Source organism: Wolffia australiana, chromosome 12 (assembly GCF_029677425.1).
Source record: "Wolffia australiana isolate 7733 chromosome 12, ASM2967742v1".
Taxonomy (NCBI): domain Eukaryota; kingdom Viridiplantae; phylum Streptophyta; class Magnoliopsida; order Alismatales; family Araceae; genus Wolffia; species Wolffia australiana.
The window spans coordinates 11,001,591-11,027,103 of record NC_135846.1 but is presented as its reverse complement, the minus strand read 5'-3'; the positions used below and the strand labels follow the sequence as shown (position 1 = coordinate 11,027,103).

Sequence of the window (25,513 nt, the reverse complement as noted above, 5' to 3'; positions counted from 1 at the left end):
TCAATCAAATAATTCTATCCGAACCCAATGCGAAGATTAGGAACGAATCGAATTTTAGCCGGGTCTGATCGAGGTTCGGATTCGATTGTTCAAATGCTCGACCCAATCAAGCATTTTAACAATCAGTTCGAATCCCCCATCACTAATTGAAATTTAACCGTACAAGCATAAAAACAAAATTAAATTTAATCTTAATTTCATTAGTTAAATTAAATTCAACATAAATGATAAGTTCAATTAAGTAGGAAGTATCCGACGAACAGTTCTTTAAATGCGGGTCGCCATCCTGTCCAACTTCAGGATCTGCGATCAGGAGGAAGAGCGGCGAGCTCTGCGAGACTTTCGTCGCGAGCTCCTTTCAAATCTGATATAATTAGCCTTTGGATTTCTTATATTTCTCTGGTTATTGGGGACCAATCTAAGATGGCTGCTGCTTTGGCCGGCTCGTTCTTGTCTGCAGGAGATGTGCGTCTTTCTTCATTCCAGCGTAAGTTTCATGTCTCAAAAATCCGCATTTTCTTGCTATTTTTATGGGATTTTTTCATCTTGAAAGGCCCCGAGATTTGTTTTTCCGGGATGGGTGTTGGGTTTATTCTTTTGTTGCCGTAAGCTGTGGTTGGGTTTATCTCGTGAGCTTGAATCTGTTTTGATGCCAAAGGATTTATCGGTCCTTGATTCCATTTCATGAAGGGACACCCATTTTCCGGGATGTGAATCATTGGGGATTTTAAAGATGGTTTTTAAACGCGGGTAAAGAACTGCACCAATGTACATCCGTCGATTTCTCTCCTGGCTTCCCAAATATTTGTAAGATTTTAGTGCACTTCATGAATTCTATATATATCAAGTATGTGCACGGGAAATTCTGAAATGAATTTCTAATTTGAAAGAAATGGATGCTGTCAGTGACTGTGGAACACTGATCGAAACTTTCGGGTGCTGTGATTTTCGGATGAATTAAAAAAAAAATTCGGAGGAAGTGAACTTAAATCAACTCAAGTTACAATAATTTTGCATAATTTTTCTTCTATATCATGTCCTTATGATTGATGGCTTGAGTAGCGCTGTCTTGTTTGATGAATCCTTTTCGAGCCCTCCTATTTTTTTTCTACTCCGAGTACGGTTATCTAAAAATAATATTTTCGAAGATGTTTCAGAAAGTACGAATTAGTTATGTCTCTGTATTATTATTTACTCGAATGGTTATCTGCCTTAGTAGCTAATTGATAAACTAATAGAGTGTGAATTAAAATATCCATACCCTCTATTATCATAAAGTTCAATTCCACTGAATACGTTCAAGTAGTTTCCTTATTTAATAGCTGCGCAAACTTCTGAAAAATCTTAAAATTTGAACTTTAGGTTGTTACGCAAAGAAACCAGAGTGCTTTCGAGTTCTCGACAATGAGAAACTTCTTTCCAAATCTGCGGCTTTTTACAGAGTCAGTTTCTCTGCCAACAAGAAAGGCAATTTTACTGTTGAGACTATCTACAGGTGCGGTTTATCATCTCATCATCATTATCATGATTATGATCATCCATCATTTTCTATCATAATTATGTTAAAAGTCATGATGTTTTAGCTATTGACCAATCATCTGAATATTTTACCATGATGTTGACGCTGCCCAATTACCTACGTCAGCTCTCAGATTAAAGATTCTTTTGAAGGAACTCTCATATCAAAGGATATTAAAAACCATTGTTAATATCAGTATATATCATCAGGACCCTATTGTAAATCAATCACGACCTGGGTCCTTTTTCACATTTGATCTATCCATTTAGTTGTAGACTCTTTGAAGTACTTATATTCTCACATCTATTAGCTAAGGCAAAATGAGCGAAACCCCTTGGGCATGATGTCAGAGACTTCTAACTTCGGATCTTCCCTAAATGTCTTGATGAACCCTCTCCCCCAAATCTACATTGAATCTGAGCGATAAAAGCTTTCAATGAATATACATCCAGCTTTGGGATGCCAGACACTGCATCCCTAGAATGACCTATGTTCCTTCACACAGCGAATAAACCAACCTAAAAGTAAAAGGTGGACCAAGTATAGTTCGTGGGCCGTCTGTTCAACGAGGCAATAAGAAAGTAAGTTCATATACTGAAAGGTACGCGATAATTAATCATTGCCTGACCAACACAATCCAGTATTTTTAATGAATTGTCCAGATGTCCCCTATGAGGTAATTTTGGGGAGAGCTGAAGAATCTGATAGGATTCTAGTAATAACATGTAGCGAATTTAGGGTGCTTGAAAATATGGCACTTTCATTTTCTAATAAAACTGTTCAGCCCTGGCGCCAGCACAGTGGAAAAGTTTCTTTTTGGAGCAGAGATCTACATATCAATGAAGAATGGTTATCAAATGATCCCAATCTATTCAATTGCATTGGCTTGATTGCTTTCACATGTGAGAATCTTGTTGTTATAAAACTGAGACATGAAATCATAAACTCATTGAAATTTGATCTTGTTTTCCTGATCTTGTGTTGCTGACTTCATACCCCAGCATCAATGTTATAATCTCTGATTTTCCACAATCCATTGGATATCACTCATGGCATCTGAGTTATGCCCCCCACAATGATACATTTTATCCCAAGGAAAAACCCTATGCCTTGACTTTTCAAATTTTTTTTGTATATGTCATCTATCCTCACATTCTGCAATTCTTCATGCATATTATCCTCTATGGTTGCAGATCTTCCCCCATTCGATGCTCCTCCAAGGCCCAGGCCACCCATTCACTTTCCAAAAGCGGAGTGGAGGATCCTTCTCCTGTCTCCACCAGCCTAAAGGCATTTGCTCCAGCAACAGTTGCAAATCTTGGCCCTGGCTTTGACTTTCTTGGCTGTGCTGTTGATGGGGTTGGTGACTATGTCACCGCTTCTGTGGAACCCCACATCAGGCCTGGAACAGTTGCCATCTCTGCTATCACTGGTGGGAATGGTGTTTCCAAGCTCAGCAAAGACCCATTGTGGAACTGTGCAGGGATTGCAGCAATTGAGGTCATGAGAATGCTCTCTGTCCGGTCAGTTGGCGTCTCTCTTCATCTCCACAAGGGACTTCCCCTTGGCAGCGGCCTTGGTTCGAGTGCTGCGAGTGCTGCTGCAGCTGCAGTAGCAGTCAACAAGCTCTTTGGGGGACACCTCTCTCCGTTGGAACTCGTCCTCGCCTGTTTGGTATCAGAGGCAAAAGTGAGTGGGTACCATGCCGATAACGTCGGGCCAGCAATCATGGGCGGCTTTGTCTTGATTAGAAGCTATAATCCGCTTGACATAGCCCGCTTGGACTTCCCACCAGATAAGGAGCTTTTCTTCGTGCTCGTGAGCCCTGACTTTGAGGCCCCGACAAAGAAGATGCGTGCGGCACTTCCAGCTAGTATCGACATGAAGGATCACATATTCAACTCCAGCCAGGCGGCTGCACTTGTCTCAGCAGTGGTTCTGGGAGATGTAAAGACTCTTGGATCAGCTCTATCATCTGACGTCATTGTGGAGCCGCGGAGGGCTCCATTGATACCAGGAATGGTGGAGGTTAAGAGAGCAGCCTTGCAGGCTGGAGCATTTGGGTGTACAATAAGCGGCGCTGGGCCGACTGCTGTTGCCGTCATCGATGATGAGGAGAAAGGGAAGTTAATTGGTGAGCGAATGGTCGAGGCGTTCCTGTCCGATGGTGGTCTAAGTTCGAGCATGACTGTGTCTAGATTGGACCGTGTTGGTGCAAGGGTCATCAGTAGTTAGGAGTGAAGAGTCAAAGAAATGTCAGAGGTTACTTATTCTTCCTATTGCTTGTTCTATGACTTATGTTTTTGTAGATTCCCATAGTTTGTAATGGAGTTGATGTCCCATTGTTTTGGGGTCATATTTAATAGTCAGAGTTTGTGTACATCGGTATTGCTCATAGCCTGCTCCGAAATTCAACATTGAATGGTTTTCAGTCTCTTTTCAATCCTGAACTCAAAAATGAGGTTTCCAATTTATATCTCTTAGTTATTTTCATCATCCTATGTTAAAGATAGTTCTTGAAATTTTGGTACGCAAAGATTTGATACCACTGATGCTTTCGTCATATTTTAAATGAATCTTCAAGTCTATGAAGATGCTTGAGTTTTAATCATTATTTCTCTGTCAATCAAAAGTTATCCAAAGTTAGAAAATTGGGTTACCAATGGTGCAGACTTTGGGAGGAATAAATTTGTGAATTAATGAAATGGTCTAGGAAATTCATTCCGAATGAGGGATGCTAAGGTCTTAGCATGCCAAATGGTGGAGGTCCTCAGCTAATACTCTCTCCCAAGATAAAAGCAAACAACATATAAAGGATTTCTTCGTGATGATTATACAGCATCGATATCAACCTCGACCAATATGATTTATCTAAGATTATGTTGAATGTATAAATTAACTACTATTGTAAATATATCTTTTACTAATAGGCCCATTAGTATGAGGCCCATTATCCGAATTAATTAAATCGGATATGTGACAGCTAGTCAAACTAGCCATTACAGCTAGCCAACTAGCCATTATATGCGCTGTATAAATAACCCTGTGTACAGTTAATGAAAGTGATCTTCTACTTTTATCTATTCTGTTGTTCTTCTCCCCCTCTCTCTGTTTCTCTTCTCTCTCTTCACAAGTGATTAAGCTAAATCGACAGATATCAACCTCGAGCAATATGATTTTATTTAAGATTAGACTAGTAAGAGTCGAACACGCAAAGATTGTGACGAGATTAGGGAAAAAGATTCAAATAAGGTTCAAAGGTAGGATGAAAGTTATAGAGACATGGATCAATCTAGATACAATGAAAGTTAGGCAGACAAGATTCAACCAAGATTGGATGAAGGATAGACAGACATGATTCAATTCTAGATATGAAGGATAATAACATTATTTTATTATAAACTATGGATTGACACACATGACATTGATTTGAGGTAAAAGATCTGAATGACAACAACCTATCTTGCGTCTCTTTACCTTTCTCTTTCTCTCTCCTCATATTTCACATCTTATTCTTATTGAACTCTTTACGCAAATGAAAGGACTTTTCATTCATATTAAAGGACTTGAGATAATTTGTGGCTGTTTCACTTGGCCATCCAGAGATGTGACACATACATAATTTTGATACATTTAAGGAACGAGATATTTTGTACCAGGGCTTTTCATCTCCTTGTCCATGTAATGATGCATCAATGCATATTTATTTGCATGTTATCATCGAAGAATCCAATTTTGAATTAAAAGGTTGTATTCTTTCATTCAAATTTTATTTTATTACACTAAAATGCACAAAACTAATATAAAAGAGGACTTTACGGGCCATTCAGGGAAAAAACATGCTATTATTCATCATATACCACTTAAAAAGTTTCTACTTATGTTTATAAAATGATTCATAAATATGTACTTATTTTCATGTCTCTTACATTGAAACATCTTGCAAAATTGAGAATGACTGTTTGAATGACGTGTATTAAGTGCTGGATTTTGCCAAGACAAGGCAGATTAGAGGGAGGGAGAAAAATGACATAATGCCACTTGATTCTTCTCATTTTCTGAAAATTATTACCCATAGATTATGGCTTAGTTATTTAATGAAGTCCTATGTCTAATAATCAGGTTTCACATGTGTAATGTAGAGTGTCATAGGTTAACAAGAAAAACCGATGATTAGATCTTCACATTGTGACTCGAAAAAGGATTCATATGTGTTTGACGAAGTAGGATATCACAGTTAATGAAACAATTTTCAATTATGATAAAGTTAGTAATGTAAATGTATGTGGCCGGCAAGCCAATCACACATTCCACATCTCATTCCATGTTCATTAATATGACATATTAATTATAATGCATGTGTGATGCTTATAATGAAGTCCATGAATACACGATCAGACTTAGTGAATTATGATGAGATCGTAATATGAAGATCACTAGTCTTTAAGTATGTGTTCTAAACATTTCTATTTGAAGGATACGCGAGAAGGATATTGAAGTATCCGGATTTAATAACACTATCTAGCCTCACTCATATGATAAGTATGGCCGTTCCTGTAGCCATTAGTGTGGAGACACTAAGGATATAGTGGGTGCTCTTTATTGGAAAGAGTTTATTGAATTGATCTGTACGAATCCCTGAATGGTATTATACCTAACTGTCAATCAGGTTGATTCACGTCACAGTTGTGTTAGTGGTCCTTAGACCTAAGATACGAAAGACGTCTTGTGGATGGACAGTTTTACTTTGACTATGATGTATGTGTCCCTAATCATGTGATTATAAATAGTCTTCATCAAGATCTAGGCCTCTAGAACCCAACAATATTTCCATCAGCACACACAAGCACACATTGAGAGGTTTAACTCAAAAGTAGAAAAGTTGTAAAATCCTGTAATGATAGCTGATTAACTTCTTTCTATTGCATGATTTTGAATAGTAATTAATATTTGGGATCATGTTCCAATATACTCTAATCTCAGAGAATTCTAAGACACACTTTTCACTAATGGGAGATGCATTATAAGTCTATTAAACACAAAAGAGAGGAATCTTAGGCAATCTGAGAATTCCACCAACATGCTGGCAATCTGACATGTGGATCAATGGGAGCGAGAAAAACTAATGGGGCATAATTATCTAAGTTGAAATTGTCATCTCTATAAGTCCAGATGGAATTTTGAGTTGAGATTTTTAAGTTAGCTTGTCTCTCTCTCGAACCTCCATACCCTTGCTTATACAAAAGACCTATACCTATGTAAAATTGTCTTAAACTTTCTCCTAGATTGGGTTCTCTAATAAAAGAAAGTGATTTTGAGATCCATCAAAGATACTTGTTCCAAATCATTGATTCAAAGATGGAACACAAAAAATAAGTGGAGGTATTACTTGAATTATAAAATTAACTTAATCTTGGAAGTATATATGGATCTTTGATAAGTTCCTCGCGCATACATTGTCATTTTCTTCTCACATTTCCATCAGTCACATTCACTCCATCCATTCCATCCATTTCATTATGTCCTAAATGATTCACCATTACCATTTCCATCATTTCACAATGCCCTCCCAACTCCACACAATTACTATACACTAATTATTCCATACATGTTTATTTCGACTTATCATCCCTCTGATACCTTCACATTTCTACACTTTATCCTTCCATGATTTATTCATAATATTTATTTATCACCTTCTTGTCACACTATCATTCATATTTCTAATATTATAAACTATTATTTATCATCCTGTAATTACTATTTTAAAAATTTATAAATCATCTACTAACTGTTCCAGGAAAAGAAGAACCTTGATTGTTATTAGCTGATCATATTTTTAAGAGTTAAGGTCTTATGTAAATTTTTTATACTCAATTATCAACAAAATTAAATCCTTAATCTTGAGTTTATCACAAGAATCATTGTTCTAATCACTATGAAAAGGTGCGAACATTGCATGCAAATCACATTGCAATAATGGTTTAATAATTAGTTAATTGTTGCCTCTCTAATTTGTACGGACACATTGTTTGAGAATAAATGCGATGGAGTGCTTTGGACAAGTGTCAGGAATACAAAAGTTTGAGATTTTATTTTTAATAAATGTGATTTGAAAGCAGAGATACATGGAATAATGACAGAATTTAATGACTTAAATCACATCAGATGTAGTTTTAAAGGCTAAAAAAGCATGGTACATTGAAGCACTCGATTAATCAATAGCAGAAAATGAGGGAATTTGTTTGGGAATCCTTGAAGGGTCAAATAGGAATTTAAACCCATATAATCATGGTGGAATTTTAGGAGATTCTGAGGATTCTGCTAAACTCTTGTGATCTGATACGTGGATTGATTAGGATACAGGAAAATTAACATCTCAGAATTATCCAACTTCAAAACGTGATGTATGGTTATCTAGAAGGACTTTTAAGCTCAAAACTTGAGGGTAAGTTTATTTCTCTCTCCTATATCCATCCATACTTTGGACCTACAAATAGATTCCCCTACCCATGCAAAACCACCTTGAAATTACTCATACATTGACATGCCTAGTCAAACAAAGTAATTTTGAGGTTAAATATGTTGTTTTAGGTTTTTATTCATGGAAACATTTATGCTTTTCCATATGATGAGATAGTGAGTGAAAATTGAATTAGAGAGTGGATATTGAAAAGGAAAAAGAATTATTTAATACATTTGCATGCAGAATTTGTATAATATTTTAGGAATCAACTATAACTTAATGAAAATAAGGTACTAAAAATGATTCAAAGATGGTGAGAAGATATTTATCCTATTTAACACAAAATATCTAACATTTAAGGAGTATTTTTAGAATTTTGTAAAATTTAGAATTTGGAAATATTAATTAAGTATACTTGAAAAACATTTGCTTCGGTAGGAGTGGTGACAGTTTATAAGATGGGTGTGGATTTTCAAACATTTACACCAATTGCAGCAGATATGGTTTCATATTTATGCCAACAAGTAGTGGACCGGAAGGAGTAATGTGGACAAGTGCTGCTGGTTACCAAAAAAGTAAGTGGCTGTTATGCATTAACGAAAGGTGGAGTTAGTGGTGGTGTGAAAAAAAGCAACAACTCTAAGATATCTTTAGGAAAATAACCTAATACAAATGGTGATGAAATTATACCAATAATGAAAAGTTCACACACATCTTGTTGTTACATGCCCAAGGAGACAAGTGGTGCTTTTTCCTCATGACTCTTCATCAGATCACTACTCCAACTCCTCACTCTTGAAAGTCATGAATGGAACCAAACAAGATTTCAAATGAGCAAACCTGTAGACTAAAAATAAATAGGAATAAAATAGAAGGGTCATTTTTATGAAGATGGGGGATATTTGACTAAGAGAACAGGATCATGGAGGATAGAAGAGATAAAGATTGAGCTGCCCTCAAACTTTGAGAAGGAAAATATTTTCCATTGATTATGTTGTCATGATCAAATAATCCAATTTGAAGTTAAAAACTTCTGGGCTGTTGATAATTTTTCCTTAGCTATGATTTTTTCAATCCAGAAGAAGTATTGAATTACCATTTTGATTAGCGCAACCAATCATTGTCCACTGCCAATCATTTACTATAACCAACATTTGGTGCTATCCAAATGAACAGCACTGCGAGAAATGACAATGCATAATTATACAGAGTAAAATTCATTTAAAGCTATCAAAATATTTAGATGAACCCATAAAATATATTATGACTTATAAAATTCATTTCTTTGTTAACTTGATGTAAGAAAATATTTAAAAATACAACAAATTTTAGAAAATCATAATATAAATATAAAAATATAAAAATATTGTAAGCTTAAATAACATTATTATATTATCATTTAACTTAAAAGAAACATATACAATATGAGATATTATTATTATTAAATTAATATGTTAGTTTTGATTATCTAATATTCCCCAACTTCATTATTGCTAGTTTCATAGGAATGCCCATTAAGTTCTCCTTTGGCCGTCAATTTATCTTGATACAAAGAGACAATACTATTAAAATATATGGTTGTGGTATTAAAATTATGATATTTTTTGTAGTGTTATCAGAGATCCATCAAGTGTTTTGTACAAATCATTGATCAAAGTTAGATGGAAAAAGACAAGTGAGTGGGATCTCTCGATGCCATAAATTGCGATCTACGACAAGTTCCTTGTACTTGCATTTTCATCTTCATCTGAAGACATCCATCCATCCATGTCTGGTTCCCATCGCTCATCATAATCATCATCACCATGTCCCTTCTTATACAATTGTATATACATTAATTATTATATATATCCTTGCTTTTCACATTCTCATTTCACCGTATTTCTATTCTTATAGAATATAATTTTCATCCCCTAGTAATCATTAAAAATTAATTCCCTTGGCATTTTTAGATTCAAGTTTTCATAATATTTATCAATTAAATTCATTTATCGACAATAAACTAACATCTCAAATTTGAGTTCATCAATTGACACGATTGTCAAGGACCAGATGTCATTAAATATTTTTTGGCTTTATTTGGTGTTTTTATTACATTTTTTCTCTTTTGGGGGTCCATTTAGCATGAAAATTCATGGTTAGATTCAGCAAAAGGCATAAATTTAATAAATCTCAATTTGCATCCTTAACCTTTCTTGAAACTTTCATCATTAATAGTCATAGATCACTTTCCATGAAAATATTAATGAAGCTGATATTGAACAAACATAAAATAATATAACCATGTTAAAAATAATATATATACATGATTTTGATCAAATGTTTAATTAAAATTTTAGGGTATGAAACTCTGACTAAAATTAATCCACCTATTAAGGAAAGATCAAAATTAGTTATATCATCATATAGTTCAATCTCTTTCTAACTTTCATGGTCTGTCAAATATTTTGGAAGAACCATATAAATATTTGGGAGAAGTTACTCATATTTGTCAAATATTTCATTTCTGTAATGTTACTAATGAAGTTGTGAAAATGAGACTCTTTATAACCGTCATAAGGATAGAGCTAGATGTTGGGTCGCATCGTTACCTGTAAATTTTGACTCTTGGAAAGAAAAGGAAGTTTTCATTTTACAATAGAATATATTCTATTGAAAAATAAGTGCATATAGAAGAGCATGGGAAGGATTTTATCAAGGTCATGATGAATCTCTTGGTGAAGCATGAGAAAAATTAAAATAATTAATGATAATCATGGGATAGAAGATTAATAAAAATTTCCAAACATTTATGTAGGTCTAGGAGATCAAGATAAGAAAATGATCAATGACCACAATGGGGATATATTTAAGCATACATATTTGGATGATTCTCTTGGATTTTAATAAACTATTGATATAAATGATGCTTATTATGCTGTTTTAGATTGTAATGGGAGAAATGAGAAAATTCTTAGAGGGGTGGGATTATAGGTGAAGTGTAGTTGAACCTGATTCTCATTTTAAAAAAATTAGAAGAATCTATTTCTAATTTAACTCCATGTCTGAGTAATCTTAGCTTGAATCATTCATCCCATTCTTTTCAAATAAATATTTCACTTTTTCATCATTTTTCTAGCTCTGACTACATATGCACAGATTTTTTCTATGCATCAACATATTATGGCCATTGATAGGAATTTTTTTTGAAAATAATGGGTATTATAGAAATATTATATATATATGTGTATTGATTCTATTAACATTTCCTCTTTTCATCATTAGGAGTAGAGGAATGTCTAACCATGTCTAATCCAATACAATTTTCAACAGAATTATAACCCTTCTAATAATTATTTTTACAAGACAACATGGAAAATTTTCGAGGGTTTAAGTGTATCCATAAAATGAATCTCAACCACATCCACCTCGTCCGCTATTGTGAATGAATTCAAAATGAATGGTGCGAGTGAGCATCTCCACCACGTCCACCCCTTCTACTTGTAAATTTGGTCAGTTTAATGGTTAAAATGATAGTTTATATTATAGAAGTATGATATAAATGTTAGTAGTTAGCACTATCCATTACAATTCATCATTATCTATCGTTTATCTTATGCTACATATTTATTCTATCTTCACCAATATATATTCCATCCTACTACCATCACTATTTAAATATGTATCTAGATATCATACTTTATCACTTTGTCTCTTCTTAATTCTAATCTCAATTCATTAATTTTGGAGGTAACTTATCTGAACTAATGGTTGGAAATATATATGACCTGCAAAAAAATCACACTTTAATCATCTCTTTCAATATTATATATATCATATATTCATTATAATACATGTGTAATGCTTATCAATGAGGTCCAAGAATACAAACAATGACTAAGTAAACTATGATAAGATCATCATACGGTGATCACTTGCCATTAAACATGTATTTTAAATATTTCTATTCGAGGGACATCCTAGAAGGGGATCAAAATATCTACAAATGATAGCACTATCTAGTCACTCTCAAATGAAGGGTATGACCGATCACACTAGTATTAGTGTGGACACACTAATGATAGATTGTGGGTGTCGTTTGGGGAAAGACTTCACTAAATTGATCCATATATATCTCTGAATGGTACTACACCTAACACGAATATGGTTGATTCATGCCACACTTGTGTTAGAGATCTTTAGACCTGAGACACCAATTAATGTAGTAGATAGAAATATGTAAAAAGTTCTAGCTCAGACACATTGACAAGTGCATGAAAGTGATTGTGTGGCCAAGATGGGATTGTCAGTCTTCAATATGAGAGGAGATTGACTCAGGGAAGAAGATGGAGTTAAATCGTTGGTCAAAGGTAGTGTAAATATCATATGTCTACTTCGATAATCACCATGCGTAAGTACTAACTATAATAACTAATCAGTGTTTGATGATTGACATACCTAAGTCATTTAGTAGTCTCATGAACATTAAGGATTCAAAAGGCTCCATGAGAGCATAATGTGTTGGCCAACTTTGACTTGCAGGCTGACAATTCAACCTGTTGATTGGTTTAAAGTGGTCCTTAATTAATTAATTAATCCATATGTTGATGTGGGTAATTAACATTTTTGGCCAAATAAAGGTTATGAAATTTTCTCATAAGTAATGAGTTTTATGAAACCTTCTCAATAGTTCTCATTTAATTATCCTAGAGAGTATTTATAGAGGAGGACACCTTTTAATAACCATGCAAGTCATTCATGAGTATCTCCTCTTTATTATCATTGTTATTAATCGTAAAAGTGTTACCTTTAGAAATGATAGATGGTGAAGAAAACAGATTTATGGTGGTACAGTTAGAAGAAATGATGAGGAGATCCAAAAATATGTAGATCATGTAGATATTGTAGAGGCGAGACACCTGAACAACTCAAAGATGATCACTCAAGGAACCAAGAAATTCTTGTTTTGATCAGTGCAAATGTGATATTTTTGGATTTATCTATGCTTTCTATTTTAAGATACATTTTTTATTCAATTTTATGCTGCACAATCAAGTTTGGATTGAATAAATTGGAACCATGATTCCTAGCACTATTACCTACCCAGGCTAACAGGAGCTTATGATTTTAATTCAATGTTTTCTTTGGCGATAAATATAGAGCCTAAATGACACATAATATATGCATTCATCAATTTGGTAGGCACTAAGATAAATCCCTATATTCTTCTATTGTAGGATCACTCAAGAGTAAATATGAAAAGTAATCCATGAAAACTACCAAGATATTTGATAAAAAGCATCATCAAACAAAACTATCTCAAGATTGGGGAAATGGTCAACCTAAGAGGTGAGGAATGATTGATAGAAAGCAATAGAAACATGGATTTGATAAAAAATGTTCTATTACTATTTTAGATATGTCCAAAATTCGTAGCAATACATCAAGTTACCATCATCATTATGCTTACCCTTGTGCATATTTCTTTGGTTTTGACCATGTGGAAATGCACTGCCCTAGAACAAGTGAGTGGTTGGTGGTCTCAAGTGGTCAAAATCTTTGAGGCTTAGACAACTATAGGAGACCTACATAGGGTCCATGAGGTATGCCTAAGTAACCTAATACCTACTCCTACATATATATATATATATATATATATATATATATATATATATATATATATATATATATGTATGTATATATATATATGTATGTATGTATCTCTGTTTGTATATACTATTACTAGGTACATTGGACAGTTTAGGAGGATCCAAGAGAAAGATTAACACCTCAACCATGAATAATCAGTCTCCTTTTATAATGATTTAGAATTTGTAGGTTGACGTTTTTTATGAAAATTAAAATTTAGGTTTCATTGGCTATATTATCAAAGCATTGGTAAAATTTACTGTCTTTGTAAACCACACACACATATGTGTGTGTGTGTGTGTGTGTGGATACATGTCCATAATATCAAATAGTGACAATAGAAATTATTTTTTTTTGCTAAAAGGATGAAGTTAGAACATTGTATCTATATGTAGGTAAATATGAGTTTACTTTTTCAGCCAAGGTCTATGGGTGAAATCTTGGAACTGAAATCAACAGGACATGATTTGAGTATGCCATGTTTATGTGGTGATTTCTTAAATACCAGCAAAATGTCCTTGATGATGCCAATGTTAATGAATTTCTCCATATTGAGAAAATGATATCAGAAAATTTTACATTCCAATCAAAATCAATCATTCTACTTCTCAATACATATGATCCCTCCACCCAAAACATGATGATGCACATTAAATAGTAGATATACCAAATAAGCCAGCAAACATGGGAGCTCGATCATGAAAATCATGAATTCAAAATCAAAATATCCATTCCTTTGGTATATCCTATCAATCATATTTCTGAATATTCATTTCATCAAATCAAGCTCCGCCCTAATTAGATCAAAACTAAGTCACTATTTTTACTGGTTATAAGTTCAATTGAATGAGGAATGACAAATGTGTTAACTAACACTAATTATAAAATTAAATAATCTAATATGGAGAGTTATCAAGGAGTAAAATGGATAACAAAGGTTCTTGAATTAGCAAAGACTTTGTGATCATTACAACATTAACCCAACGGGTAGGACTATAAGATACCAATTCACAGAAATTATTGAAATATTAGGAAAAGAAGAGGGCATATCGATACCTCAACCTCGGTCACACATGTTTCTGATTTTTATAATTAATTGCCTAAGTTAACGATAGGTTTCTAAGATATTTTTCCTCTGACTCATAGACATCATTTTGCACTTTCTTTTTAAAAAAGATGCCTTGAATTCGGTGAAAGCATACATATTTTCCTCAAAAATAAGTAGCACAACATTAAAACTTCCGTAAGTCCCACCAAAATCAATAAATTTACTCTGTTCACCCCACCCTACTCATATAGGCTTCCTCACCACTAATGTACAGCAGTAATGAAACTCGTACTGCCCAAATGAATGCCTTAAATAGGGACTCCCAATATATATTCAGTAATCCAGGTTAAACAAAAAATAATGCTTAATATTTTTCTTTTTTTAATGGGGTCAAATTCGAGGTTTTATACACTCCTCAGATGTTCGCCATAGTACCCAAAGGGTTATATTTATTCACAATCATAAACATTGCCAATAAGTTTACCAGGCATATTCAAAATTCACATTCCCCAGAGAGAAGTAAAATCATATATAAGTGAATTAAATATGAAACTATCTTTTATAATTTTGGATCATGTGGGCGGTGAGAGGTTTCTTAAAACCACCGGCTTCGTTTTCTTAGACTTACTGCAGCTACATGTACAATTACAGGAAGGGGGCGAAATTTTTGAAGGCCTGCGAAGTTGCGGCGCGAGGCGATGGCGATCTCTCGCATTGTGCTGCTTTTGTTCGTGGGAATTGCATTTCTGTGGACGACTACGCGTGCCGATCTCGTCATTTCAAAGTTGGATCGAAAGGTGATGTTTTTTTCATCATGCGCGAACCCTCTTTTTTGAAATCACTTGTTTTATGTCGTTTTAAGTGTTGATCTGGGTGGAGATTCTGCTCATTAATCAGTTGCATTCTTTCTTTTTGTATACCTTTGGTTGCTTGTTCGAGCCACATTTCTAATCCATATCTCTTTAGCAATTTTGGGAAATGGGTGGCTTTTCGATTTTCATTTTGTGTACCCTAGACCCATTTTGAAAACCCTCAGTCGTTTGGTCAGAATTCACCCTTTTCTCATTAATCCGTCTTTTATAAACGAATACATAATACTGGATCTTTTTTATTTTCTTTGAACTGGATTTTTTCTAAATAGTTTTCGTGCGAAGCATTTTCCGTTGTTAGAACTTAGAAAATTTTCTAATCCTGAACTTGTTGGCATGGTCTACTCCCCCTTTCAAACTTTTGGATTAAATAACTCTCACCGTTGGCGCTTATTTTCTTCTGTTCCTCTTGGTTTTGTCGATTGTAATTTCTTTCTAATCACCATGGAAGACCTGATTTAAATACCAGCTGAAGAAGTAAAAACAGAAATGACGATCTGATAAGGCCCCAGTAAAGAACGCCCTAAATCTGGTACATAAATGACACAGTAATGCCTATGTCTAACATCTTCATTTCGGTGGGATAATTTTTTATTTCTCCTTGGTTTTCCTTGTTTAATTTGCGAATAGTGTCTGAATGAATGTATAGCATCAAATAGACAAGAAAATCACGATCTTTAGGGTCAGCATCCACAAAGCCATTGGAGTGCAGAGACCTTTAAGCCCAGCATCCAAAGAATAGATTAATTTGGAGCGTTGAGATCTTCAGAACGCCATAGAAGAGGATTCAAGACGAGCAAGCAGAATAAAGGGAGAAATAACCATTGATCTATTCATTGGTGTTGAAGAACAACATACTGGATAAAGATGAAAAGTAGTGGTCTTGCTATCAGTTATGGCTATTAGCACAGTTGGTAAGCGCTTGAATCGAGCGCCTGGGGAAAAGTCCTGACTTTATACACTCTTATCGGATCAACTATTTGTTAGTGAGATCCGTAACCATGTGCCACAAGGTATACAGTTCAACAAATTTCAACTGTCCAATACAGGAAAGGTTGTATTGGACAGTTCATGGGAGTAATTACATGAACTTTTAGAATAAAAAGGTAAAAATACAGAAAAGGTTGCCTTTGCTAATACTATCCAATTTTCTCTTATCTTCTACAAATCTGTACTTCCTTGTCCAAGAGGGTAACTGTTTTTTTCTTCATTGTTTACTAGGCAGGTGCTAGTTGTCATTTTGGAAGTTAGATGTTATGCATTATCTTCTACATTCCGTTGTAGTTGTAAATAATTGTATTCGTTTTATGGGAATTATGTATATTATGTCCCTAACTTCCCATTCGAATCTACTTCTCGGTAACTATATTCCTTTTATATCCTTTTTAGTGATGAAGCTTTTCACTTGTGTTGCAGATCGACGTAACTAAGCAAGTTGTTCGTGTGACGTCATCCTTCAAGGCATGCACCTGACTCTCCCTTTTGGTCCCCATTCTAGCAACAGATGAAACTTGAACGATCAGAACTGCCATCACATTTATAAACCAGGCCCGCTTATGTTTCTTACATTTAGGATCTACTTTATCTGTAGAAAAACTAAAAACAGTTTTTCATCTCTGTTTTTTTTTTTCATGCCAGGAATCTTAACAGATTGGTCCATTTATTGATCTATCGAGTCATCATCATGCAATTTATGAAGAAATAAGATTGAGACCTCTGTTATCTTCACTTCTCATCCGTTCCTCCTGTTTTAATCAGTTTTAATTTATAATTCAGATACTTTCATCAGGTAAAATGCTCTTAAAATAAAAAACTATGGGCACTAGTATCAGCACACTAGTGTACAGGATCCTATTAGAACTCCGAAGTTAAGCGTGCTCGGGCATGTGCATGTGCATGGGCATGTGATCACAGTTCAAAAATTTCCAAAAAAAAAAACTATGCTCCTACGTAGATTCTACTTGATATGTGGATCATAAGTTAATTAACGGATTCTGCAGGTAGAGAATGCTGGGCCTAGCGTTGAGTCGAAGGTTCTTCTTGCTTTCCCTACCCATCAGGCTAAAAACATGGCAGAGCTGCTGGCATCGCCCAAAAACCTTCGGGTTGACTTAGTCAAACCTCAGGGAATGCCCCCAGACTTGACATTCTATGCGGTGCAGCTACCCAAAGATTTAAGTGTTGGAGAAACTTTGTCCTTTGACGTTCTGGCTGTGTTTACAAACTCTTTGCAGCCATTTCCCGAGCAAATCACCCAAACCGAAGCCCAGCTCGTTGTTTTCCAAGACAGTGCTTACTTTCTCTCTCCATATGCAGTGAAGGCCCAGTCACTTTTGATAAAATTACCTAACAGAAATGTTGAATCTTTTACCAAGTTAGAAAATTCAAAGCTTACAGACTCTGAGATCAGATACGGTCCTTTTGAGAACCTTCCATCTTTCTCGTATAAACCGATAGTCGTCCACTTTGAGTGCAAAGGGCCTTTTGCGGTAGCCCAACAACTTCATCGAGAAATCGAAATTTCCCATTGGGGTAATGTTCAGGTGACTGAACACTACAAGCTTGTTCACGCAGGAGCTCTCAACAGAGGAGGATTCTCCAGGTCTTGAAACTTTGGTTCCCTTCTTTATTTATAAGGTCCTGAACTTAGGACTCTTCTTTTCGTAGAAAGTCAAATGATGGTTTTCAATTTTTCTTTTGCAGGTTTGATTATCAGTCGAGGCCTTATGCAAGTGAATCATCCTCATTTAGGCATCTCATTGCCAGACTACCTCCAAGAGCTCATTCTGTCTATTACAGGGATGAAATTGGAAATATATCCACTTCACATTTATGGGGAAACTCTAGAAAGGTGAGTATTACACAATTCAGTTTGATGCATTTTTTCACTTACCAGCGATATGGGATACATTATGGATAGGTCGGGACGAGCAGCGTCCTGACTGGCATTCATGGATAGTTGATGGGATGCAGGATTTGCATCCCAGTGCCATGATGCATGTTTTTAATCCCATCCCATGAAGGTAGACCAGGCGCAGGGATGCGTCTGGGTTAGGCCTAATAATATATAGTAAAATTTATTATAGTGCCCTCCCATACCTCATATGTAGAGGATGGGACCAGATAATAAATAATAAATATGATAGTATGGGACGAGATGCGGGATGTGTGTGTCCTTGAACTCTAATTGCTGATTCAGAAAATATGATAAATTTTGGCATTCCTGCAGACAGAACTGGTGATTGAACCTCGCTATCCAATGTTCGGTGGGTGGAGGACATCGTTTACTATTGGATACGGCTTACCACTGAAAGATTTTTTGTTCCAGTCCGAGGGAAGGCGCCTTCTAAACATTTCGTTTGGGTGCCCCATCGAAGATGTAGTTGTTGAGGACCTAACTGTAAAGGTAAGTGAGAAATTTCAATTTGGTTTGATTTATACGTTACCAGTCAAATACCTTATTTTTTCCCAAAAAGATATTAACTCTCGACCACCTGAAAAATAATGATATAATTCATGAAGATTAGATAGACTGACGTCATCATGTTTATGTCTATTCCAAATTTAAATGAGGACAGTACGTTTATCTTTTAAAGCCTGTGAGGTTGGGAGAATGGTGAATGAATCCTTTCTATATTTTGAACTCATAAATCAAATCATAAGTGCTTTAACATTACAAATTTCCACTCGATCAGCATGATGCTTTAAAAGAATTTTTCTTTTGAAAGATGACGCTTAAAAATTATTATACCACTTAGTCGTGATAAATGATGGACATTTACTGTTTGGATACTCTTACAAACCTCACCTTTATGTTCAATTGAATTTTGGAATTCACCCTATCAAACTATTGACAGTACACTTTTTACCAATAGACCATTGAATCATGAATCCTGCATTTATTACAGGTTGTCTTACCCGAAGGGTCTTATGATTTCTCCTCATTCGTTCCCTTCTCTGCAGAGAAACGGCAAGAGGTAATTATAAAAATTGCTCCGCAAAATTTAATGGATTCATGATTTTTAAAAAAATCACTTTATGCATTTTTTATTAATTAACGGACCATCACAGGTTAAACAATCCCACCTCGACATCGAAGGGAGACCAGTCATTGTGCTAAAGAAGAGTAACGTCGTGCCAGAGCACAATCGACCTCTGCTGGTGCGCAAATTGATTGCTAGAACACAAACGATGTTGAACCATTTTACTCCAAATCATCATGATATAAGCTGTGATTACGGTTTATATAAATCCAGGTTAGCTACCGGTTCAACAATCTTTCACTGCTGAGGGAGCCCCTTATGCTGGTTTCCGGATTCTTTCTCCTCTTCATCACCTACGTGGCGTTGACACGCATTGACATGTCGATCTCCAAATCCTCCGCTTCATACATTGCGCAGCTCCAGTGGGACGAGGTACTGCTCCCAAATCAACCACTGTCAAATCTTAGCAGAACCATCAAACTTATTTTAAAGTACTTTAAAATATGTTCTTTTTTCTCTGGGTTCAAGGTGCAAACAACGGTTCAAAGGGTGCTGGGCCTGATGAACCGGTCCCTGACGGCCCACGCTAAGCTGGAGCACTCTCTAAGGGACCTCTCTCATACTGGGGACATCCAGTCTTGTAAAGCTGCTCGAAAGGTGGCTGATGGCGTCCTTAAAGAACTGTTGAAAGAGCTGAAGCTGGCCTCAGTGTCTCTGCAGTCTTCCCCTCAAGCTGCTCATATTTGCCCCAAGGTATGTACTTCTCTTCATGAGACAACGTGTTTTGACCCAAAGTCAACGGTAATTGACAGAAGTCAACGTTAATGGCACAGGTGGAGGAGATGATTGCCAAGGAGAGGGAGATCCAGGAGAGGCTGATGCTGAAGCATTCCGCTGTGGTCGATTCTTTCGAGAAGAAACACAGCGGCCGAGAGATCGAGAGCAGAGTGGCAGTCCACGAGCAGAAGCTTGCAACCTTGAAACATGAGGTGGCCAAGATTCTTGAATTCCTCGACGAGGTATGCTGATCAACCTACCCTCTTCGCTCTGTGCTGTTAGACTTTTGCAAAATTCTCTTCAAGAGATTATGTAGCTTGTTTTTACGCGCGCTGGACCCGCCGTGGTCACAGCAGTTGGGGTCCCAATTGGGCAGCGCTCTCTTCTTCGGCCTCCTTTTCAGGGATTGGAAAGTCGAGAAGGTGCTGCTGTTGACCTTGCGACGGGGTTGTTGACAAAGTCAAACGTCCGGCGGCAGTTTTGAGACGGCGGAGTGGATGAGCTGGGGATGGACTGCCTGATGAGCCGCTGCGGTTGTGCCGTCTCTTGGCCCCCATATGCCATTTCCTGAGGGCTTTCGCCGTCTGCTCATCGAATATGGACCTCTTCAATCGCGAGCCCATCTGAGCAGAGACAGACAGAAAAACCCATGCAAGAGCCTTGAATTTAGGGCAATTAGGTGAGACCCACATTGGGAAAAATCAACACACCTGTGATACCAAGGCGTAGAGTGGGAGAGTGACATAGCTGCACAGGATCTGGACCCCCACCCTGCTCCAAAGGCTCAACATTTTGAGCTAAATAACACTCCTTTAAACTACCAAAGAAGTATCCATCAAGATAGGAGCCTCACCCCAGGCCTAATCTGGCTGAAATCATCTTCAGATTGTCATTAAAGCAAGATGTGAGCCCGAATTCGTACTGTAGAGCAGCAAATAAGTATAAATATAAGGCTATTTTTTTGGGATTAACAAGTGTAAAGAAGGGGCAATACTTAAAAAGTGCAAAGCTCTTTACCCATATCCATAGGAAGTATGTAATCTGGAACGCATTCTGCAGAAAGGATCAGCCAAGAAAATAACTGGTCAGAGTGCCAAGAAAAACAGCTGAGTTGTGTAGTGGACGATGATGAAAATCATCACTGTCATTCAAAACCTGTCATTGTCTGCAGCTTGCACGACAATCCTGATTTTGCTATTTTGCTATTTTCCTATCCTGGTCACCGGGGAATGATGATGATGATGACAATGACGATGATGATTTAGGCATAGGTTAATATTGAGAGCAAGGAGATGCAATGACGAGACAAAATCGTCACTCTTGAATGTCGTTAGTAGAGGCATATGCTAATTGGGGTTATTTGTGATGGACATTTACCTGGAAGAGGGTGAAATGGATGAAGAACAAGATCAAGTCTGGGCGCCGAAACCAGAAATGTTGGTCTGTGAGTTGGACGAGGGGGATTCCTCGGATGATCACATGCTTCTCGGTAATATCAATGGCCATCTGGGTGATGATAGCCTGCAGCTTAGTTCCCACCGCTAAAATCAGCTGCCAGATATGATATATGCATCATTATCATATTAAATTTCATGGGTCAATACATCAACCGGGAAAAGGCAGTTATTACAAAGAGAGGAGTTAAGGAGACCCAGAAGAGCGTCTGCCACCCTGAAAATAAAAGTAATGGGGGGGGGGTGAATAATCATAAGCCTAGACTCGCAAATGGAAAATTATTAATTCTCGCTATTATTATTATTATTATTATTATTATTATTATTTAACTCACCGCCGACATTCAACAGCAAAAAGATCACCGCAGAACCCCACAGAATTGGACTGGGAATGGAAATGGGAGAAGATGAGCATTAGATTTGGATTTCAATATATGAATTTTTAAGTGAACCCAAGACATGGATCCATATTACTTTAATGATGGAAAAATACACTAATTATGTCACAATTATGTGACCTTCTGCATTGGAGGGAAATCAAGGACAGCTGACTACCTGATGCCAACAACAACAGTGAAGTCATCCTCCAACGAACGTTTTATGTACTTCTGAAAGTCAAATTTACTGGCTGGGCCTAAATGGGCCTGCCATAGCGACATAAATCACAAGATTGTGTAAATGAGCCAAATGCCACCAGAGAAATCTGATTCTTTGTTGAGAAAACTCACAGATATGAAACCATGGCGCATTGCTAAATAATCTGCTTTGCGAACCGACCTGAAAAACTGTCGAAAGAAGCTTACCTGCAAATGAGGGAACTTATTAGTTCTTTAAAAATAAGATTTTCCGCATCCGATCATTAAGAAAATTCTAATTTTTTTATGTCACTGGTAGAAAAATCATTGATGGGGTCAAAATACTTAAAACTCTTACGATATAAAGCGAGGACGGAACCCTATCCCAGAAACCTATATGCTGCCTCACGAAAGTCGTCTGATGAACAAATCTAAACCTTGTCGGATCTGCAAATACTCCCATATCAATTAAAGATGCAATATTTATCAAGCAGTAGCCATCGCCTTTAAGGGTTCTTTGATGTACCGTTTGAGAATTCAGAGTCAGAAGATAAAGTTTCTCGTTCCCAATCTTTCCAGCAACGAATCTGCAGTAGTTCAGAGAACCGATCTTAAATGTATATTACAATGCAGGAATCATGGAGAGGAGAGAGAGATACCTTGGCCCTTCCTAGCGCCATGGTTGTAGCACTGCATATGACGTGAAAAACCGCCAAGAAAAACACAAAGATATGCAGTTGGTGAATCCCGCTGACAGATATCAGAGGCACATTTCCCTGAACATCGAAATTTGTGATGACAATTTTTATAAATTTCCGAACAAGGATTTTCACAGATGTAGATAGACTTATAGATCAATGGAAAGAAAGCTGGTTAGAGAGAGACAGAGCAAGAGAGAGAGAGAGAGAGCTGGTTAGAGACAGACAGAGCAAGAGAGAGAGCTGGTTAGAGAGACAGAGCAAGAGAGAGAGCTGGTTAGAGAGAGAGAGATGGTTATAGTGACGGAGAAACTGAGAAAGAGAGAGAGAGCTGTTTAGAGAGACTGTGAGCAATAGAGAGAGACAGAGAGCAAGAGGGCAATCTCGTTGAGAGAGAGAGTGGCAGAGAGCTACAAAGACCGACAGAGAGAGAGAGAGAGAGATAGAGATAGAGATAGAGAGAGACGTAGAGATAGGGCAAAAGAGAGAGAAAGAGAGACATAGAGATATAGCAAGAGAGAGATATGGGCACAGCCTGGCTAGTTAGAGAGAGAAATAGCGCACTAGATAGAGATATCAGCAATATTTCTATCTGTAAAAGCACCCACTTTAGCACAAACTGGTCCATGGCTTGACCCCAGAATGTCAGCTAAGAGCCGCCCGTGTTCCTTTTTTTCATTTGTATCATCATCATGATCATCTTCAATGCGACATGGCAGCATTGTCCCTGCAATCCTTTCCGGGATGCAGATTCTTGCGATATAACTCTGCCCAAATGACAGCAACAATGAAATGAAACCAAGGATCATCAGCTCTGCAAGAGAAAAACAAATCACGTCAATCTCAAGAGAAGCCGAAATTCAAGCAACAATCACCATCAAGAGAGAGACTCTAACAAAACATCCAAAGAGAATTTAAGATGGAATTGGAGATTCCCTGATTTCCATTACGGAGCATTTTAATCTCAAGTTTCCTGTTTATCGAAAAATCCCAATATTAGTTCTTCTCTTCATCGACCCATATGAATGGCTCACGTGATACTCATCTTCTGTTTACTGAATTATGGAAAATTCTAGATAATCCCATTCCTGATTTATCGACTTCTCACCAGCTTTCACCTTCTCCAGAGCTTCAAACAGCGATTTCTTCCGTCTTTCTGTGAACCACTGAAACCCAACAATCCCCAGCAAGTCAGATCGACCCAGGCCCAAAAAATCGATCTAAAAACAAAAAAAAACAGACGTCTGATGGAAAACTACTTTCAAGTTCAGTTCAGAGAGCACTTTTTCTTTCCCTCGTTCCTTAAATCAGAACCAAAAAATGGTTCACTCATGAATTTACCTTCCCAAGACGGTGGAGAATCTTCTCCAGAGCGATGGAAATTAGGATGAGTAGCGTGCAGATTGAGGCGACAGCCCAAGTTGGCGTTCGATCAAGCTCCCTTGAGTTGCCCATGGCTCTGTTCTTCGTTCTGCCTCAAAGCATAGATCTGGACAAAAGAGATTATAACACGTCGCTGAAGCAAATCCAGCCACAGACGGCCCCCCTGGACGCGGTTTCTTGGTCGGCGTAAACTCGATAAACTTCCGCCCAGTAACTCCATCTTCGTTGTCTTTATTCCCACACGAGCATCAATTCCACGAAGAACGGTTAGACTAACATAAAAACACAGATAATAAACTCTCACAAAACTCCAAGAAACAGCAAAAAAACTGACCGCATCCTTCCATGCATCCCACAAAGTCTTCGCTTGATTCTCCACGCAATCCGCAATTCTTCCTCGCCATGCTTCTCTCGATATAACTCTGCCATCGGATTGGTTGCGGTAATCGGCAATCATCCAAGTATCGGCTCTGGAATCAAAGAGAGAAATTTGAACATTGATTAGGCGCGCGATCCGCGGATTTGATCAGCACATCTATGAGAAAATCGCGTTTGAAACTAGGATTAAGCTAAACCCTAGGCGAAGATCAACCCGCTCTTTCACTGTCTTTTGACTCTTTTCTGCTAACGACGAGATTTAAATATTGATAAAATATAGTTATAAGTGTCCACGTGGCGTCCCCTCGTTATCTCATGAACGGGCTTGGCTTTTGTCAATGGGCTTTGAAGAGGGGGCCTGAAACTAAATTGTCATCTGAACTACGACTAATGACCTAGTGACTAGTGAAGTATGTGCTCGTCTTGAACCCAGTGTTGGAGACTAGGGAAGGACACCGTCCTGTCTCAATCGGGTTTTACTGAAAACCTAAACCTGGACCTGTTCGGTCAGGTCTTGATCTCAGTCCGGTCCGGTCTTGGTCCGGTTTTATCGAAAACCTAAACCTATACCTGTTCGCTGCGGTCTTGATCTCGGTCCGGTCTGGATTCGGTCCGCTTTTATCAAAAACCTAAACCAAGACCTGTTCGGTCCGGTCTTGATCTCGGTCTGGTCTGATCTCGGTCGGGTTTCATCGAAAACATAAACCTAGACCTGTTCAGTTTAGGTCTTGATCT

The 25,513-nt window shown here is 37.0% G+C and overlaps 3 protein-coding genes across 8 annotated transcripts; 2 read left to right on the top strand and 1 right to left on the bottom strand.

The window, feature by feature from the left end:
* The first annotated feature begins 268 nt into the window (after window positions 1–268).
* On the top strand, window positions 269–3,899 carry HSK (homoserine kinase). The gene is made up of 3 exons (XM_078584198.1): window positions 269–487; window positions 1,363–1,495; window positions 2,713–3,899. The coding sequence occupies exons 1-3, from the start codon at window positions 424–426 to the stop codon at window positions 3,752–3,754; spliced, it is 1,239 nt and encodes a 412-aa protein (XP_078440324.1). The 5' UTR covers window positions 269–423; the 3' UTR covers window positions 3,755–3,899.
* Window positions 3,900–15,296: 11,397 nt separating this feature from the next.
* Window positions 15,297–20,618, top strand: LOC144710655 (Ribophorin I). 2 transcript variants are annotated; one of them, XM_078584478.1, is made up of 10 exons: window positions 15,297–15,458; window positions 16,947–16,991; window positions 17,531–18,132; window positions 18,234–18,381; window positions 18,760–18,936; window positions 19,439–19,507; window positions 19,602–19,691; window positions 19,787–19,945; window positions 20,042–20,266; window positions 20,347–20,618. In XM_078584478.1, exons 1-10 carry the CDS (start codon window positions 15,360–15,362, stop codon window positions 20,539–20,541), a joined length of 1,809 nt encoding a protein of 602 aa, XP_078440604.1. In that variant the 5' UTR covers window positions 15,297–15,359; the 3' UTR covers window positions 20,542–20,618. The 2 variants fall into 2 exon arrangements, with proteins under 2 accessions (XP_078440604.1, XP_078440603.1); XM_078584477.1 differs by having other exon boundaries at window positions 19,787–20,266.
* LOC144710657 (MLO-like protein 9) lies at window positions 19,550–24,971 on the bottom strand. Of its 5 annotated transcripts, none has more exons than XM_078584480.1 (16): window positions 24,735–24,971; window positions 24,359–24,629; window positions 24,126–24,183; window positions 23,626–23,831; window positions 22,979–23,095; window positions 22,846–22,906; window positions 22,678–22,766; window positions 22,473–22,547; window positions 22,300–22,388; window positions 22,080–22,129; window positions 21,921–21,961; window positions 21,668–21,817; window positions 21,308–21,343; window positions 21,144–21,211; window positions 21,001–21,061; window positions 19,550–20,913 (listed from the first exon to the last, which is right to left on the bottom strand). In XM_078584480.1, exons 2-16 carry the CDS (start codon window positions 24,470–24,472, stop codon window positions 20,638–20,640), a joined length of 1,491 nt encoding a protein of 496 aa, XP_078440606.1. In that variant the 5' UTR covers window positions 24,473–24,629; window positions 24,735–24,971; the 3' UTR covers window positions 19,550–20,637. The 5 variants fall into 5 exon arrangements, with proteins under 5 accessions (XP_078440606.1, XP_078440607.1, XP_078440605.1 ...); XM_078584481.1 differs by having other exon boundaries at window positions 21,668–21,811; XM_078584479.1 differs by having other exon boundaries at window positions 21,668–21,841; window positions 24,735–24,968.
* Window positions 24,972–25,513: the final 542 nt, after the last annotated feature.

Bases quoted from the DNA above. Each gene is read 5' to 3' on its own strand.
- LOC144710657 (XM_078584479.1), bottom strand. From the start codon at position 24,472: ATGGGCAACTCAAGGGAGCTTGATCGAACGCCAACTTGGGCTGTCGCC. The intron at 21,842-21,920 runs GTAATAACTGCC...CATATCTGGCAG, and splicing joins TCTCCTTAACTCCTCTCTTT to CTGATTTTAGCGGTGGGAAC. The intron at 21,212-21,307 runs GTAAAGAGCTTT...GCTGCTCTACAG, and splicing joins CATACTTCCTATGGATATGG to TACGAATTCGGGCTCACATC.
- LOC144710655 (XM_078584477.1), top strand. From the start codon at position 15,360: ATGGCGATCTCTCGCATTGTGCTGCTTTTGTTCGTGGGAATTGCATTT. The intron at 18,133-18,233 runs GTCTTGAAACTT...TTTCTTTTGCAG, and splicing joins AACAGAGGAGGATTCTCCAG to GTTTGATTATCAGTCGAGGC. The intron at 18,937-19,438 runs GTAAGTGAGAAA...CATTTATTACAG, and splicing joins TTGAGGACCTAACTGTAAAG to GTTGTCTTACCCGAAGGGTC.
- HSK (XM_078584198.1), top strand. From the start codon at position 424: ATGGCTGCTGCTTTGGCCGGCTCGTTCTTGTCTGCAGGAGATGTGCGT. The intron at 488-1,362 runs GTAAGTTTCATG...TTTGAACTTTAG, and splicing joins GCGTCTTTCTTCATTCCAGC to GTTGTTACGCAAAGAAACCA. The intron at 1,496-2,712 runs GTGCGGTTTATC...CTATGGTTGCAG, and splicing joins ACTGTTGAGACTATCTACAG to ATCTTCCCCCATTCGATGCT.